Source organism: Odocoileus virginianus, chromosome 33 (genome assembly GCF_023699985.2).
Source record: "Odocoileus virginianus isolate 20LAN1187 ecotype Illinois chromosome 33, Ovbor_1.2, whole genome shotgun sequence".
Classification (NCBI taxonomy): Eukaryota; Metazoa; Chordata; class Mammalia; order Artiodactyla; family Cervidae; genus Odocoileus; species Odocoileus virginianus.
Window position 1 is genome coordinate 24,338,132 of NC_069706.1, and position 16,688 is coordinate 24,354,819.

At 46.4% G+C, this 16,688-nt stretch overlaps 1 protein-coding gene across 4 annotated transcripts in view; it reads right to left on the reverse strand.

Annotated features, from left to right (window-relative positions):
• The window catches only part of GSG1L (GSG1 like), a 256,025-nt gene that overhangs the window by 34,743 nt on the left and 204,594 nt on the right, over positions 1-16,688 (reverse strand). For all 4 annotated transcript variants that reach the window (XM_070461126.1, XM_070461125.1, XM_070461124.1 and 1 more), the window contains one exon: positions 11,037-11,148. In XM_070461126.1, coding sequence (XP_070317227.1) covers positions 11,037-11,148 — 112 coding nt within the window. The remainder of the gene's footprint in view (positions 1-11,036; positions 11,149-16,688) is intronic.

Here is a 16,688-nt window from a genome sequence, read left to right on the forward strand (position 1 = left end):
ATATAGTATCGGGCAGGATACTGACATCGATACAATCAAGATACAAAAAGGTTTCATCCATTACCACAGTGATCCCTCCTGTTGCCATTTTTACAGTCACACCCACATGCTTCCCAACCTCCAGCAGCCACTCATCAAGAATGTCATATTCATGGAACCATACAGTATGTATGTTTGGGATTGCCTTTTTTTGCTCAGCATAATTCTCTGGAGATTCATCCAAGTTGTGTGTATCAAGCGTTTGTTCCTTTATATTGCTGAACAGAATTCCTAGAGCAATGTATGAGTTGTTCCACACCCTCACCAGCTTTTAGTGTTGTCACTATTTATTAATGTTAGCTATTCTGAGAGACATGTAGAAATATCTCACTGTGGCTTTTATTTGCATTTCCCTAATGGCTAATGGTGTTGAACATCTTTTCATTTGCTTATTTGCCATCTGTGTGTCCTCTTTGGTAAAATGGCTGTTCACGTTTTGTTTTTTTTTGCCTACTTTCTAATTGTATTGTTTTGCTGTTTTATTTACTGTTGAGTTTTGAGTGTTTTTCTATATCCTAGATACTGGTTCTTTGTCAAATATGTGGCTTCCAAAAGTTTCTTTCAGTCTGTAGCTTATCCTTTCAACCTCTTAACAAGATTTTTCACAGAGGAAAAGTGTTTAATTTTGATGAACTCCATTTTATCAATGTTTCCTTTGATGCTTTTGATGTCAAGTCTAAAAACTCTTTGCCAGGTATAAATCCCAAAGATTTTTCTCATGTTTTTTCTAAAAATTTTATAGTTTTACATTTTATATTGAGGGCTGTGATCTATTTTGAGTTACTTTTTATATAAGGTAAGGAGTTTAGATAAAGATTGATTTTTTTTTTCTATGACTATCAAATAGTTCCAGTACCATTTGTTGAAAAAGTTATTCCTTGTTCCACTGAATGGATTTACAGCTTTGTCAAAAATTAGTGGGCCATATTTGTGTGGGTCTATTTCTGGGTTCCTTATTTTCTTCCATTGATCTGTATGCCTATCCTCCCACCAATACTACACAGTCTGGGTTACTGTAGCTAAATACTAAGTCTTGAAATTGGGTAGACTGATTCCTCCCACTTTATTCTTCTCTCTCAAAATTGTTTCAGCCCTCCTAGTTCTTTTTGCCTTTCCTAACAAGTTTTAGAATAATCTTGTCTAAACCTACATGAAATATTGCTGAGATTTTAATGGGAATTGCATTAAACCTCTATACCAACTTGAGAATCAACATCTTTACCACGAACATGGTATATCTCTCCATTTATTTAAATCTTCTTTGATTTCTTTCATTAGCATTTTGTGGGTTTTGGCATGCAAATCCTATAGATGTTTTATGACTCTTTCACTTTTTGAAGTGTACATGGTATTGCATTTTTTACTTTTGTTGTCCAACTGGTTTTGCTGGCTTACAGAAATATAATTTTTTTCTATTTTTATATTGTATCCTGACACCAAACTGAACTCATTTATTAGGTCTAGGCATTTTGGGGAGGCATAGACTTCTTAGATTTTTCTACATAGACAATCATGTCATCTGCAAATAGGTGTAGTTCATTTCTTCCTTTTCACTCTCTATGCCTTTTATTTACTTTTCATGACTTACTACACTAGCAAGAACTTCTAGCACTATGCTGAGCAACAGTGGTGTTTACAGTCTTAGGGAGAAAGCATTCAATCTTTCAACATTAAGTATAATGTTAGCTGTAGGTGTTTGTAGATGCTCTTTATCAAGTTGAAGTAGTTTCTCTCTATTCCTACCTTTCTGCAAGTTTTTAAAATCATGAATGGATGTTGAATTTTGTCAAAAAATTTTCTGCATTGATTGATACGATCACGTCGTTTTCCCTTTATGCCCCTTAATCTTCTCCCATTAATAATATAATTGCCTTAAATATTTCCTCTGAGTAATTTAGAACCACATCAGGCCATGTTATAATTTTTGCTTCAATCATTATGCATGACAGAAAACTCAAGAGGAAAGGTAAAAATGTTCTTTTATTCCTAATGTTCCAAGATTTCTTCTTAAATTTTTTTTTTTCTATTTGAAGAACTTTTTTTGGCCATTCTTTCAGGATAGGTCTGCCAACAACTTTTCTTAGTTTTCCTCCATCTGAGAATGTTTTGATTCCTCCTTCCCTTTCCTAAAGGATATTTTTGCTAGAAACGGAATTCTAAATTGATGGCTTTTTTTCCTTCAGCATTTGAAACATCATATCACTTCCTTCTAGCTCCATTGCTTCTGATGCAAAACCCCCTGTTTAAACTGGTTTTCCCTACAGCTAAGGGCTTCCCAGGTGATGCTAGTGGTAAAGAATTTGCCTGCCAATTCAGGGGGTATAAAAAGATGTGAGTTCAACTCCTGGGTTGGGAAGATGCCCTGGAGAAGGGCATGGCAAACCACTCCAGTACTCTTGCCTGGAGAATCCCCACGGACAGAGGAGCCTGGGGGGGCTACAATCCATAGCATCGCAGAGAGTCAGACACGACTTAAGCAGCTGATCACACACAGTCAAGGAGGGCTTCCCAGGAGGCACTAGTGGTGAAGGATCCACCTGCCAATGCAGGAGACACAAGAGGCACAGGTTCAATTCCTGGGTTGGGAAGATCCCCTGTAGTAGACAATGGCAATCCACTCCAGCATTCTTGCCTGGAAAATTCCAAGGGCAGAGGAGCCTGGTAGTCCATGGGGTCACAAAGAGTTGTATACGTCGGAGCACAGTTAAGGTACTGTTTCACTCTTGCAGCTTTCAATATTTTTTTCTTTGACTTTAGTTTTTTTAAGAACAGTTTATCTATGATGTTCATAAACAAACGTATCCTGAGTTTATACTGTTTGGCTATCCACTCAGTTTGACTCTTAGGTTTATACCTTTTACAAAATTGGAGAATTTTCCAGCCATTATTTCTCTGAGTACTTTTTCAGCACACTCTTGCCTCTTCCCTTTTAGCAGTTCAATGTTAGATCTTCTGCTATAGTCCCAAAGATCCTTGAGGCTCTGTTCACTTTTTAAAAATCTGTTCTCTCTGTTGTTCACATTGGGTAACTTCTATCTTCAAGTTCACTGATTCTTTCCTCTGATTCTCCAGTCTACTGTTGTGCCCACCCACTAAGTTTTTCATTTCAGTTGTTATGTTTTTGAATTTTAAAACTTCCACTCATTTCTTTTTTACATCTTCTAGTTCTTTCCTAAGACTTTCTATTTTTTCATTTGTTTCAAGGGTGCCTGCTAAAGCATTTTAATAATGATTATTTTAGAATCTTTCTCAGATAATTGTAACACCTCTGTTATCTCAGTATTGGGATCTGTGGAGTATATTTTTACTTTCAGGCTGAGATTTTCCCAGGCTTTTATATGGTCAGTGATTTTTAGTGGCAACCTTGAGATTCGGGTATTTTTTTATGAGACTCTGGATCTTGTTTAAACCTTCTGCTTTAGCCAACTTGCTCTGACACCATTCTGACAAAGGAAGGGGGAACACTGCCTTGTAACTGCCAGGTAGGAGTAGAAATCCAGGCTTCCCACTGGGCCACCGCTGACATTCAAGGCGGAAAGGTTCCTGGTTACTGCTGGGCAGGGGTGATTAGTTCTGACCCCCTGAAGCCTCTGTAGCTACCACTCTGGTTGGGAAGGGCAGGAATGGCTCATTATGGCTCCCCAGTTTGCCTCCACTTGATACCACAGGGGAAGGAATGACTTCATCATCCCACCCCCCTCCCCAGCAGTTGTGACAACCCTGACTCTCCACTACTTCTCCTCTGACCACCTCAGCAGGGATGGGGAGGGGCACCTTCTTACTGCCTCCTGGGAGGGAGTCCAGGCTCCCCATGTGACCGCTATAGACACTCGGAGGTGCATGGGGCTTATTAGAGTCAAGCAAGGTGAAAGCCACAGCTCTCTACTCTGGTGCCAGTCCAGCTGGATGTGAGGGTGCAGTTGGGTGCCTTATTACGGTCCGGTAAGGCAAGACCTAAACTTGGCACAAGTAGGGTAGAGCTGCAGGATGGTTTTCTGTTTCTTTTGATTTTATTTATTTTTGGCTGCACTGGGTCTTTGTTGCTGCGCATGGGCTTTCTCCAGTTGCAGTGAGCAGGGTTACTGTTCATTGCGGGGCACAGACTTCTCATTGTGGTGCTTTCTCCTGTTGCGGAGCACAGGCTCCAGGTGCATGGGCCTCAGTGGTTGTAGCACGTGGGTTCAGTAGTTTTGGAGCACAGGCAATAGTTGCTTCGCGGCATGTGCAATCTTCCCGGACCAGGGGTCAAATCTGTGTCCCCTGCATTGGCAGGCAGATGTTTAACCACTAGACCACCGCAGAAGCCCGTGTTCTGGTTTTATGAGGGGCTCAGGGGGGCATCTGTGAGTCTTCAATTTCCCCATTGCCCAAACCCCCAGGCTCCCAGGCCCACACGTTAGGCACAGGCTGAAAACCTCGAGGGCGGAACGCCTGCTGGGGTTTGCAGCTTACGTGGCTGGACTGGTACAGTGAGGTACATGGGTGGCTGACCTGGTTTTTGGCGACAAGGACAGAGTGGACACTGTGATACTGATGGGGGGGCAGCAGTGGGGGTGGCTGTCAGTGAACTCTCTGTCCTCTGGTCACTGAGGAAGGCAGTCCTTGCCCACCTTCAGGCCAGATGGGCACAGAGTCACCATGTGGGACAGGACAAGGCACAAATGCTCCTAATTTAGGCCACCCTTGGTGCCCATGAATGAAGAAACTCAGAGAGGATGCCGGAAGGTTCTGGGGGCCCAGCTGGTCCACACCATGGCAGCAGGGTACCCTTGGGCACCACACTGCTCTCTCCCCACTCTGGTCTTGCAGAAAACAAGTCCAGTGCCACCTGCTTCAGGGATACAAGTAAGAGTGAGAGCTTTCTGCTGACCAACACAGCCTCTCGGTAACACCAGCAAACACCCACTGCAGTGGCTCTTTGTAGCCAAGGCTCTTCCAGAAACCCCCTCTCCACTGCAAGGGGTCAACTTGCGGAAATGCAGAGGGCAGGGCAGCCTGGGGCCCCAGAGAGGGAAAGGGCTAGACTGCTGTTTCCACAGGGTCAGGGAGATTGAAGAGGAGGGGAGAGGAAGAGAGGAGGGCAGTAGTGAGGCCACCACGTGACACACAGATGGGCCCCAGAAGCAAACAGAGAGGCGCCACCCTCCTGGGACCTGGCCTAACTTGCCACTCCTTTGCTGTGTGACCCAGGACAAACTGCTTAACCTCTCTGGGCATCCAGCATGTATAATCTACAACTCCATGATGGTAGGTTCCCCAACCCTCATTCTGTCAAGCGTTCTGTCAATGCTCAGGGCTGGGGGTCTCACTGTACGTGCTGGGGTAGGAGGGGCCCTTTTCCCATCTCTCTCCACTTTGACCAAATGCAAAACAAAAGTATAAAGTGATCCTAGCTTTCCATTCTCCCATAATCATCAGGAAATGTTGACATTCCAAGTAAGGGTCACACACTCCAATTCCTGCAGGGTCGGGCAGATGACCGAATGAGGAAAGTGTGGATAAGGTAAGGCAACAGGGAGCAGTGCAGACTGGGGTAAAGTGGAGAGCAGGTGATTCATCTAAAGGGGCAGCCTCTACTCAGCTGAAGCTGCCCACTGCCATGAGGCAATGTGGCTTAGGCATGGACATATCTTCCAATAGTCAAGAGAAGCCAGAAGCCTGGATTTTTATGTCAAATTCTTATGAATCTGAATTTTAAAAATAAATGCAATTTTTAATAATACAACACTGTGGCAGGTCAAACAAATATCTACAGGCTGGGTTCAGCCCTGGGCTGCATGTAACGTCATATCTTCTAAGGCTGTGCCTAGCACACAGAAACTATGTGATCTGGACTTTTGCCCTGTCTGACCTTGTGTCCTCATCCTGCAGGTGGGCATGGCAACCCCTCCAAGTGGGGGTCAATGGCAGGAATGAACAGCTCGGGGTCTGTCAAGTGCCTCCTGCCATGCCAGGGACAAAGGAGGTGCTGACCGACCTTGGCCTCATCCAGCCCCTCCCCAAGCCAAGCAGCAGCCTGCGTCCCTACGACCCCAGTCCCCAGGGGCTTGCCTTGGCACTGTCACAGGAGGACCTGCAGAGAGTTAAGACAGAGAGCTGAAAAAAGGAGCAGGCAGGAGAGCTGGAGGGCCTGGGGCACAGGACAGGGATGGGATTCTTCCACTTAATGTGTGTGAGGCGGTCGCTCAGGGAGGGGAGTCGGGGAGTAAGGAGAAGGTGCAGTCAAGGGCTGGATCTCGAGGAAACACTAAAGTCCTGGGAACCAAGTCTGGGGAGCCTGGGGAGAACAGAGTGCAAGGGATTGCCTGCATGCCCACCAGATGCCCTCTTCCTGGACATCTGGATCACATGCCTCTCAAAAAGCCAGCATGGCATTATCAAAGGCCCCCGTGTCATTATCACCATTTATAATCACTGCCGCTTACAGAGCACTTCTGGGGTATAAGCACTCTGAGAGCTGGGTGCCACCTGGTGCTTACAAGGATGCCATTAGACCCGCAGTGCTATGATCCCTGCTCTAGAGAGGCAGACGCTGAGACTCAGGGAAGACGGGGCACTTGCCTTTCATAACAAGACACGCACTGAGCACCTTCTCTGTGCTAATGCCTCACCGGCGTTATTTCACGCAGTCCCCGAAGATGCCCCCTTCCCCCGCCCCGAGCCACACCTCCTGGGATTCCTGCTTTGTGCAGCCCTTCATCCTTGCCTCTGGCCTTGATCCCTTGCTCTTGACCATCAGAACACAGCAGAAGTGACACTGAGTGATTTCTGAGGCAGGCTCAGAAAATACACTTGCAGCTTCCATTTGAATCTCTGGGAATGTTTGTTCTTGGGACACTCTCCAGGGACCCTGCCACTGTGCCTGAGAAGCCAGTCCCGCTGACAGCCTGAGCTAAGCTCCCAGCGCCAGCCAGCAAAGTGAGGACTGAACCCAGGCTGGCGGATGCCCAGCCACAGAAACTTCACCTTCCTGGGCAGACGTGGCTCTCGAAAGCTGGTCCCCAAGATCAGTTGAGCTCCTCAGAAGTGCCGGACTACAAGCCCAGGGGTTATGCCACCCCAGCTGGGCCAGGAGACAGAGGCTGGCGCTGTCTCACCATGGAGCTGGCCTCCTCCCTGGTGGGGGGTAGGGGCAGAATTTTGACAAATGGCCTCACACATATTAAACAAGCGAGATGACACTGCACGGCCCTGGCAAGGCCCCAGATGCGAGGGATGAAAAATGGGGCTGATCCATCTTGCGGGCCTCGGTGACAAGGAGAAATGGATCAGCCCTAATAGGGGCCGCAGGCTGGGGCCCGGCCTTAAATAAGTTAAATGGGAATTGGGTGCCCCCCAGGAGGCCAGTCCAGGGGGAGCTGAGAAAGAGGGCAGGAGGTCTGGCTTCCAGAGGAAGAAGGGTTCCTGTGGGCTGGAACAGCAGGCTGGGCTCCCCGCCAGGTTGGAGGGCCAGCGGATGCTGGAAAGAGAGGCCCATGGGGGGAGGAGATTCTGAATCCTGAGCAAGTGACCCAACCTTTCTGAGTCTCAGCATCTACATATACAACAGGGGGTTATTGTGAGTGTTAAATTTCATGTCATATCAGTAACATTAGGAAAACTAACCTTTCCAGAGTACTTACCTGTGTCATGTGCTAAACACACATGATCTCTCTATTACCCCATCCCCAGAGCAAGCATCTTTTAATTTCAGGGCTGCAGTCACCATCCACAATGATTTTGGAGCCCAAGAAAATAAAATCTGCCACTGTTTCCATTTTTTCCCCCCATCTATTTGCCATGAAGTGATGAAACCGGATGCCATGATCTTAGTTTTTTGAATGTTGAGTTTTAAGTCAGCTTTTTCACTCTCCTCTTTCACCTTCCTCAAGGAGCTCTTTAGTTCCTCTTCACCTTCTACCATTAGGGTGGTATCGTCTGCGTATCTGAGGTTGTTGATATTGCACATGGCGCTAGTGGTAAAGAATCCGCTTGCCAATGCAGGAGATGCAAGAGTCGCAGGTTCAATCCCTGGGTTGGGAAGATTCCCCTGGAGAAGGGAATGGCAACCCACGCCAGTATTCTTGCCTGAGAAATCTTATGGACAGAGAAACCTGGTGGGCTACGGTCCATGGGGTCACAGAGTTGGACACGACTGATCTCACACACACACACACACACACATACACACACACTGTCCAGAATATAGAGGTTGAGACCGTAGACTGCAGAGCCAGACTGTCTGGGTTCAAATCCCAGCTCTGCCACTCACAAGCTGGATTACCTTGGACAGGCTACTTAAGTTCCCTGTGCCTCAGTTTCCCCTCCATGAACCACCTGCCTCACACACTGTTGTGAGGTTCCCTACTGTTGATTCCCTACAACTGTTCTACTTAAAGGGATTGCAGTCTGTGTTGGCCAGTCAAGATCCCTTTAAGGCAGCGGTCCCCAACCTTCTTGGCACCAGGGATTGGTTTTATGGAAGACAATTTTTCCATGGACCAGGAAGTAGGGGGATGGTTTGAGGATGATTCAAGTGTATTACATTTATTGTGCACTTTATTTCCAATATTATTACATCAGCCCCATCTCAGATCATCAGGCATTAGATCCCAGGACTTGGGGACTTCTGCTTTAAGGCACAGGCCTTTAGCTTTAAGAGGGCGGGGCCAAGCAGCGTGGGAAGGGGCAGAAATACAGCAGGAGTCCCCACTGGTCCTAATCATAGCTCTTTCTGCTCTATTCTGACCATCTCTACCAGAGATGCCCTCTCACTGCCGAGTCTTTGCACCTGCCATCCCCTTGTCCAGCAGCTACCTTATTCCCTCCTCCACCAGCTTGTCTGACCAGATTCTCCCCTGCGGACCCTCCCCTAGGGAAGCTGGGTCAGGGACCCCTTCTTGTGCTTCCATGGCTGTCTGTGATTCCCCCCAACCACCCAAACATCATAGCATGGTTCAACGGATAGCGTGTCTACTTGTTGTGCTCCTGTTACAACGCTGTCTCAGCCACTGCTGGACCCTCAGCAGCTAGGAGCCCCAGCACCAGCTGCCCCTGAATAAGTGCTCCCTCAGCTAATGCGTTAAATGCCTGAGTGGATGAATCGTCCCTAAGCTCCAAAACCAGACCACGGATGCCCTGTGGAACAGACTATGGTCACTTGTCTTTCCAGGGCACAGTCCTCCTTTTGATAACAGCTCACTCCACTCATGCCCCACCCCCAGTTTCCCATTAGAGGATCTCTCCTCTGTCTCTCTGTCTAACAGTGTGGTTGGGGCAACCCCACCCACTGCACCACGTGACTCAGGCCAGACCAATTAGAACAGTCCCCTCAGTAAATCATTGGCTGCAGTATGGTCAGGTGACTTGTTAATCCAATGAAAGTTATATCCAGGATTTTGGCTGGCAATACTGGAAAGAGGCCATCTCTCTTCTGGTATTGCTACATTAGTAACATGTAAGCCTAGAACTAGTTTTCCCCAGGTGGGGCTAGACGTAAAGAACCTGCCTGCCCCTGCAGGAGAGGTAAGAGATCCCTGGGTTGGGAAGATCCCCTGGAGGATGGCATGGCAACCCATTCCAGTATTTTTGCCTGGAGAATCCCATGGACAGAGAAGCCTGGCGAGCTACAGCCCATAGGGTCACAGAGTCAAACACGACTGAAGTCACTTAGCACAGCATGCAAGCCTAGAACTGGGCTTGGTGACCGAATTTGCTACCACCTGGGGAAAAGTTGCGTATCAGTAAAGCTGACACAAAGAGAATGGGGTCAGAAGTGGGAAGAGAATGACTGGGTTCCTGATCAATCACTTGACCACCTGGATCCAGCTGTGCCTGAAGAAGACATCGTGGTAGCTCACTTAGCATCTGTTCCACTCACTCACCATTTAGGAGTGTTGGACTCATTCCTTGTTCCAGAAGAATGGCCCAGCTGAGACAATCAGCTCATGACATTCCCCCAGCCATGGTGATGAATCAGAAGAGAGAAAATGACCTAAGTTGAGCTCATCAGAGGGAGGGTTGAGGGGACATCAGTGAAGGTTAGGGAAAGAGCCCTTTTTCCTCCTGTATGTGAAGGAAAGAGCACCAGCCTCAAACGAGCTTTCTCAGCACCAGGAGCGAAGCCCACCCAGGGACAGAGTCAACACAGGGAGTGAGCAACGCTCAGGTGACCACAGAGGAAGAAAACTCAGCTCCGATGACATCAGCAACTCTGGATCAAACGTTCCCTGAAGTCCATGCCAAGCCGTGCTTTCCATTTACAGGAACCAATGTGTTCCCTTATTGACTGGACTGAGGTGGGTGGGTTTTCCTGTTACAATCCATTCCCCCCATACCCCACAACTACCAACCTGGACTTTTCAGTTCCATGAACTAATACACTCCTCTTGTTTACTTAGGCCTGGGATTCCATCACTCCCAAGCCAAACAATCCTGAGTCTGCCTTTATTTCTCACACCACGCTCTGAGGTGCTGGTCCCTGCTCCTTGCATCCAGCGCCCTTCACTAGGCTCTTGACAGCTTCTGTCTCTACTTCCAGAGCAGCCTCTAAGGCAGAGGCTGGCCAACTGCCTCCGTAAAGGGCCAGATAGTAAATATTTTAGGCTCAGTGGGCCATTCAGCCTCTGTCATAACTGCTCAGTTCTGCTACTTTAGACTGCAAGCAGCTGTAGACAATATGTAAACGATGAGCCTGGCTATGTCCCAATAAAACTTTATTTATGGACACTGAAATCTGAATGTCCCAGAGTTTTCGCATGTCACAAAATATTCTTCTTCTCTTGATTCATGTTCAAGCATTTAAAAATGTAAAAATCATCCTTAGTTGCAGAAAAACAGGGCTGGATTTGGCCCAGAGACTAGAGTTTGCCAGCCTCAGTTCTAGGATCACAAAGCATCTTTGGACTCTGAGTTTCCCCCCCTTCCCCTCCCTGGGTCCCACCTTCCTCTGTTTCCCAACTGAATTAGCCACTAAAGTCCCAGCATGCCTCAGGGCTCTGGAGTCAAAAGCCACTTACCAGAAGGACCAGCCGTAGTCCCAGGAATGGGGTCTCCAGTCTTCAGGGCCGAGGCTCACGGTGACCTGGAACACTTGCGTGTACATCATGTGGGCTACCATTCCCAGGAGGCCTGTGAGGGGGTAGCAGGACAAGGTGTCAGGAAGCAAGGCGGGGCTTTGTCTACCCACCATAGGCCTGTTAGTGCTGGGGAGAGCGTGAACCCCCCACGCAAGGGCAGCCGGCAGGACCAGAGCACAGAAGATCAGAGGGCAGTGGTTTTCTAAGCCCACCAAGAAATTTGAGTTCAACCAGAGGGCAAAGGGCAGCACTGGAGAAACTTAAGCAAGAGAGACACGGAATCAGGTCTGTTTCTGGATGGGCAGTTTTTCTGTTAGGGACCAGATAAGTCAATATTTTAGGCTCTGTGGGTTAGGCCATGTGATCTCTGTTGCAACTATTCAACTCTACTGTATTAGCACAAAGGAGCCATAGACAGTACACAAAGGGATGAACATGACCTTGTGCCAATAAAACTTTATTTACAAAAGCAAGTGTTGGGCCAGGTTTAGCCCATGGGCCAGAGTTTGCTGATACCAGTGTTAGAAGGTCATTTGGGAGAAACTGCTTAGAGAATATTTATCAAACTGCAGGTCTTGATGCACTAGACAAGTGGATTGTAAAATCAACTTCATGGATTGCAACCAGTATTTTAAAAAACTATTGGAATGGAATAGAAATATCTGATAACATCAAATGTAGCAGGAGTAAATATTGCTTTGTGAAACTTTCAGTTCTATACACGTGTGTCTGTGTGTGTAGTGGTTGTAATTATGAAATGTTTTTTCTGTGGTTCATATCAAAAATTTCGGAACCCACTGGCTGGGAGAACTTTGACTCCAAAGGATCTGAGTAGGAATCTTTTGCTACCACGTGGCCCTGGGTGAGGTACCTCACTCCTCTGAGCCTCAAGTCTTTCAACCCTAACATGAAGATTATGACAGATTCAGTGAAAAATGACTGAAATGAAGCAAGGCAGCCTCCATGTCTGCTGTCTTGCAGGCATGCAATTGATACAGTTACTAGGATTATTATAACCCAGGGGACATTGTACTATGTGGACCATGGCATCTGGAGCCTTGGGGGTGCCACAGTGTGTGGCTAACTGTCACAGACCTAATTTTAAGATGGAGTGATACAGTACTGATGAGAAGGGAAGGGATAGATGACAAGAGGAAGGAAGGAAACCAATAATGCATGTTACCTACTGTGTGCCAGGCACTTGTCAGAATCCTTCATCTCCATTACAATCTTTCACAACAACCCTCTGAAGTAAGTAAGATGATGTGGGCCATGTACTGTTGTTCAGGTTGTCCACTGCACAATTCCATAGGGCTCCATTCACATCAAAGTCTAGGTGCATGCCACAGTCAAAGCAAAACCACACCTCTAATACAGTAGTCCTGAATGTGATTATTCCCATTTCACAGGTGAGAAAACAGAAGCTCAGAGTGGTCAACTCTGTCCCAAGTCACAAAGAAAGTAAATGGCTTAGTTGTGACTGGGGCCCAGATCCAAACGCCCTTAAAGCCAGGGCTCTTCCCAAGCTGCCGAGAAGGTATCTCTCCTCTCCTTTTTGCCCCAGTCACCCTTTCCCCTCTGATACAAGAGAAGAGATGGAAATAAGGAGAGGAGTAGAGATAAGAAAAGACAGAAGTAAAGAGGAAGTAAGGCTCTGAGACCTGAAACCAGACTTAGGGGCAGGAGTGAGGGTGAAGATGGACATCCTGTGTTCCTATGGTGTAAAGGTAAAAAATTTTTTTTGCTGCCTGGCATGCAGGGTCTTAGTTCCCCGATCATGGATCAAACCTGTGTCCCCTGCAGTGGAAGCATGGAGTCTTAACCACTGGATTGCCAAGGAAGTCCCCTGAAGGTAAAGGTTTAACAACAGGTTCTCTGAAGACAGAGAGAAAAATAAAGAAGCTATGATTTGTAGTGTTAGCCAGTTTCCATGGTGTGAATAATCCCACTGTGGTCAGTTTCAAGCTATCAAGGTGATGTCACTGAAAGTGGAGCAGAGAAAAGATGTGCATGGTTGGGGCTTGAGGGCTGAGCCAGCAGGATCCAACATATCTGTCTCCTTCCAGTCACCTCACCCCAGGCCCCCTGGAGACAGAGGACTCACAGCTGGCTGCCCGTATCTCTGGGCTGAGGCCAGCCTCTCATGGACCTCTGGCCTCAGGTAAGGGGTGCTCTCCAGGGCTGGTGAGGTGCAATTGAGCCAGGAAATCTAGGGAGGGGGTGGTCGTGACAGGTGCTGAGGCCCCCAAAGACTCCTAAGGGCTCAGCCTGCCCCCAGGATATCTCTGCCAGGCTTAGACCTCATACTTAGTCATGCCCCAGCAAAGGTAGGCTAGAAACCTCTCCGGTCCCCTCTGTCTTGGCTCTCTCTGTTGGAAGGAAACAAGAATTGAGTCATATGCATATTTTCTTTTTGTTTTTTTTGTTTGTTTATTTATTTTTGGCTGTGCTGGGTCTTTGTTGCTGCATGCAGGCTCTCTCCAGTTGCAGCAAGCAGGGGCTACTCTTTAGTGGGGGTGTGTGGGCTTCTCTTTGCCGTGGTTCCTCTTGTTGAGGAGCACAGGCGCTAGAGTATGTGGGCTTCAGTAGTTGCGGTGTATGGGCTCAGTTGTGGTAGGTCTGCAGGCTCTAGAGCATGGGCTCAGTAGTTGGGGTGCAGGGGCTAAGCTGCCCCGAGGCACGTGAGATCTCAGTTCAGGATGGAAACCTGAGCTCCCTGCACTGGCAGACAGTATGCCTAACCACCTCACCACCAGGGAAGTCCCTCTTATTTTTCTTTACTTGACACAATTCTTGGTGAACTTCCAAAAAGTACATAAGACATACCTTATTCTTTGGAACTGATGCATAAGATTCCTTGATAATGATATATCATGTTTTATTTATCCAATCAGTTGACACTATTTATTTCCAGCTTTTTTGCTTCCTAAGCAATGCTGCAAGGAACACGCTTCTACAAGTCTCTTTGTGCAGACAACCAAGTATTTCTCCAGCGTGAACAACAAGAGGAAGTGCCGGGTCATAAACACCTTGTACGTTTTAAATTTTGATCAATGTCAGTGAACTGCTCACTTGAGAAGCAGAATCTTGTGGAACTTCTGCCAACTGTGAGAGACCTCACCCAAATCCTCACCAATACTTCATATTATAAAACATTACAAATTGTATCCATGGCATGGTGAAAAATAACACCTCAACATTGTTTCAGTTTTTACATTTCCCTCATGACTAGTAAGCTTGGGCATTTTTCATGTGTTTATTAACCATTTGTATTTCTTATTCTATGATTGTATCCTTTGTCAATTTTCTTTTTTAAAAAAAATCTTTCTCTTTATCAATTGATGGAAGTTCTTTATGTCTTCTGGATACTAATCCTATTTGTTATAGCGACTCCAGTTTACTATTTGTCTTTTCTCATGTATAGCACATCTTTTTCTAATTAATAGGTTTTATTTTTTAGAGCAGTTTTAAGATTACAGAGAAAGGATCAGAAAATAGAGAGTTACAGAGTTCCCAAATCCCGCCTCTCTCTTCCCCCCCAGTTTCTCCTATGATTAACATCTTTCAATAGTGTTTACGTTTGTTACAACTGATGAGACAGTAGTGATACATTGCTGTGCTTAGTTGCTAGGTCTGTCCAACTCTTTGTGACCCCATGGACTGCAGCCCGCCAGGCTCCTCTGTCCATGGGGATTCTCCAGGCAAGCATACTGGAGTGGGTTGCCATGCCCTCCTCCAGGGGAACTTCCCAACTCAGGGATCGAACCAAGATCTCATAAGTTGCTGGTGGATTCTTTCCTGACTGAACCACCAGGGAAGCCCAAGGATGCTGGAGTGGGTAGCCTATCCCTTCTCCAGGGGATCTTCCTGACCCAGGAACCGAACCAGGGTCTCCTGCATGGCAGGCATATTCTTTACCAGCTGAGCTACCAGGGGAGCCCCGGTGATACATTATTACTAATGAAATCCATCGTTTACATTAGGGTTCATTCTCTGTGTTGTACAGTCTGTGGATTTTGACAAAGGCAAAGTGACATGTATTCACCATTGTGTCCAATAGTTATGTCCCTAAAAATCCCCTATGCTCCATCTGGCCATCCCTCCCTCCTTGATCCCTGGCAACCAGTGATCTTTTTACTGTCTCCGTAGCTTGGGTGCTTTCAGAATGCCACAGAGTTGGAATCACACAGTATATAGCCTTTTCTGATCGGCTTCTCTCACTTAACAATATGGATTTAAGGTTCCTCCATGTCTTTCCTGGCTTGATTACGCTTTTCCTTTTATTCCTGAATAATACTGCACTGTATGGATGTATCACAGGTTATTTACTCATTCACTTATTGAAGGACTTCTTAGTCGCTTCCAAGTTTTGACAATTATGAATAAAGCTGTTTTTGTCATTTATTTTGATTATTTATTGTAGTCTAAGTTAGCAGTCTTTTGATGTTTATTTTTTGCTTCCTGTGTCTACTTTAAGAAAATCAACACTCTCCTGTATTTTTCTGACATACTTACAGATATTTATGTTGATTCATCTGGACTTTATCTTGGTAAGCAGTGTGAGATAAGGATATAACTTTATTTTTTTAATGAGTAGTTAATTGCTTTGAACCCTTATAGAACAAACTGTTATTTCCCCACTGATTTTATTTTATAATTTTATTTCTGAGTAGTTAAAAAAATTAATTAACTCTCATTGGAGTATAGTTGCTTTACAATGTCATGTTAGTTTCTCCTGTATAGCAAAGTGAGTCAACTCTGCACAGACATATATCCCCACTGACTTTAAATCATGATTTTGTACAACATTCCAAGTCTCACATGACATGTCTACTCCTAACTCATCATTCTGTTCCGTGAATTTCTTTGTTCCTGTGTCAATGTCACACTGTTTTAGTCACTATAACTTCCGGTAGAGTCTCTTGGCTAGAAGGACAGGTCTCTGTTCCTTTTGGCCCATTGCTTACTCCCTCCAGAAGTGCTACCCAGAAACTTGCTTCCCAGATGGTGCTAATGGTAAAGAATCCCCCTGCCAAGGCAGGAGACATGGGTTCAATCCCTGGGTTGGGAAGATTCCCTGGAGTAGGAAATGGCAACCCACTCCAGTATTCTTGCCTGGAGAATCCCATGAACAGAGGAACCGGGCAGGCCGCAGTCCACAGGGTCACAAAGAGTCACGCAGGACTGAAGCAACACAGTGCACACACGTGTGTGCGCACACACACACACACACACACACACACACACACACATTCTTGCTCCCTCTGTGGGGCTCTGACCCATTCCTTAGCTCCATCCCAACCCCGCCCCCTGCCCCAGTCTCTTTCTGAGGGCTGGACCTTGCTCTCCAAACCCTCAGCTGTTTTAACTGCTTCAGTTTCTTCCTCACCATGCCAGTCCAGATGCTCTCTGAGTTATCATGACCTATCAATGCCTTGCTTTTCTCATCTATAAAGTGGGGATAGTAGCAGACATAGGCAATGTCAGAAAGCATCCACTAAGGAAAATATTCATGAGAACAACCACTCCATACACTAGAACAGTGGGGACATAAGAGTATTTTAATACAAAAACTACCAACTAGACCCAGAA